Raw genomic sequence first — 1,226 nt, 5'->3', positions numbered from 1 at the left:
CAGCACACAAACACACACACACTTGGGCATTGGTAGTGCTACTCTCTCTCTCTGCCTCAGGGAGTGTCTACCAGAGAGGGTGATGAGGGGGGAGAATCTCATCCCCCTTCAGGACCTCCCCCTGGTCTCTGATTGGTTGAGGTAGCACTGTGTGAGGCCTGTGATAAGCTGAGCCAGAGCTGTGTGGGGCCAGTGGGAGGGAGAGTGTTCTGGGAGTCTGCTTGGGGACCTGACAGAATACAGGGAGAAACTATCCCACTAGCTGATATACTGTAGCTGCTCCACACACACTGCTAGACACAGACAGAGAGAGAAGGAGAGAGGTGGAGGCAGAGACAGAGGAAGAGACAGCTGTGGAGTGAGATAGAGAGAACTGCAGGAAGAGAGCAAGAGAGAGATTTAGAATTTGACAGACAGAGAATTAGACAGAGGGAAAGGAGGCACACACAGCACTCACCCTCCACTGACCCCTCGTCTTACCCTCGACTCACCCTTATCTCCCCACTTACAACAACCTGAGGCAGAGACACACAGCTCTACCAGCGCAGAGATGAGATGACTGGACACACACTAACGCACACATTTTCTCTCTGTTGAAAGAATACACACATTTCTTTTTGTTTTCTGTCTCAGCTCCTGCTCTCGTTCTTGGCCAGGAAAAAAAGGATTACAGTTTATTTCTTCAGCACAGTCTTTATTCTCCAAAAGCCCCGAGTCACGTTGGACAATTTGGATACGTTCCTCTTTTCTTTCTCCCTCCAAGAGCACAGAGCAACATGGCACAGGGACAAAAGAACCACAGTAACAGCAGGCAACAGCGGGCACAACTACTCACTAACCCCTTCTCCACCATGGCACTGTCCCTCTCCATGTCCTTCTTCCTCCTCCTCCTCTTCCTCACCTCCCCTGCCTCGACCGCCGACGAATACGACTACTACAGCTGGCAATCAGACAACTTCCACAACGGTCGTTTCTACACAAAGCAGCCGCAGTGTGTGGACATCCCCGCCGATTTACGCCTCTGTCACAACGTGGGCTACAAGAAGATGCGCCTCCCCAACCTGCTGGACCACGAGACCATGCCGGAGGTCAAACAGCAGGCGGGTAGCTGGGTGCCGCTCCTCGCCAAGCGGTGCCACGCAGATACACAGGTGTTCCTGTGTTCCCTTTTCGCCCCGGTGTGTCTGGACAGGCCCATCTACCCGTGTCGCTCGCTGTGTGAGGCC

At 53.3% G+C, this 1,226-nt stretch overlaps 1 protein-coding gene across 1 annotated transcript in view; it reads left to right on the top strand.

Moving 5' to 3' along the window:
* The first annotated feature begins 204 nt into the window (after positions 1-204).
* Positions 205-1,226, top strand: part of LOC115113067 (secreted frizzled-related protein 5) — a 33,498-nt gene continuing 32,476 nt past the window's right edge. The window contains exon 1 of the mRNA XM_029640290.2: positions 205-1,226. This exon is cut by the window's right edge and continues 139 nt beyond it. Within this exon, the coding sequence (XP_029496150.1) occupies positions 777-1,226 (450 nt within the window). The 5' untranslated portion in view covers positions 205-776.

This window comes from Oncorhynchus nerka, linkage group LG28 (genome assembly GCF_034236695.1).
Source record: "Oncorhynchus nerka isolate Pitt River linkage group LG28, Oner_Uvic_2.0, whole genome shotgun sequence".
NCBI classification, from domain to species: Eukaryota; Metazoa; Chordata; class Actinopteri; order Salmoniformes; family Salmonidae; genus Oncorhynchus; species Oncorhynchus nerka.
Note: the sequence above shows the minus strand (reverse complement) of the source record. Positions and strands in the feature narration are given on the sequence as shown.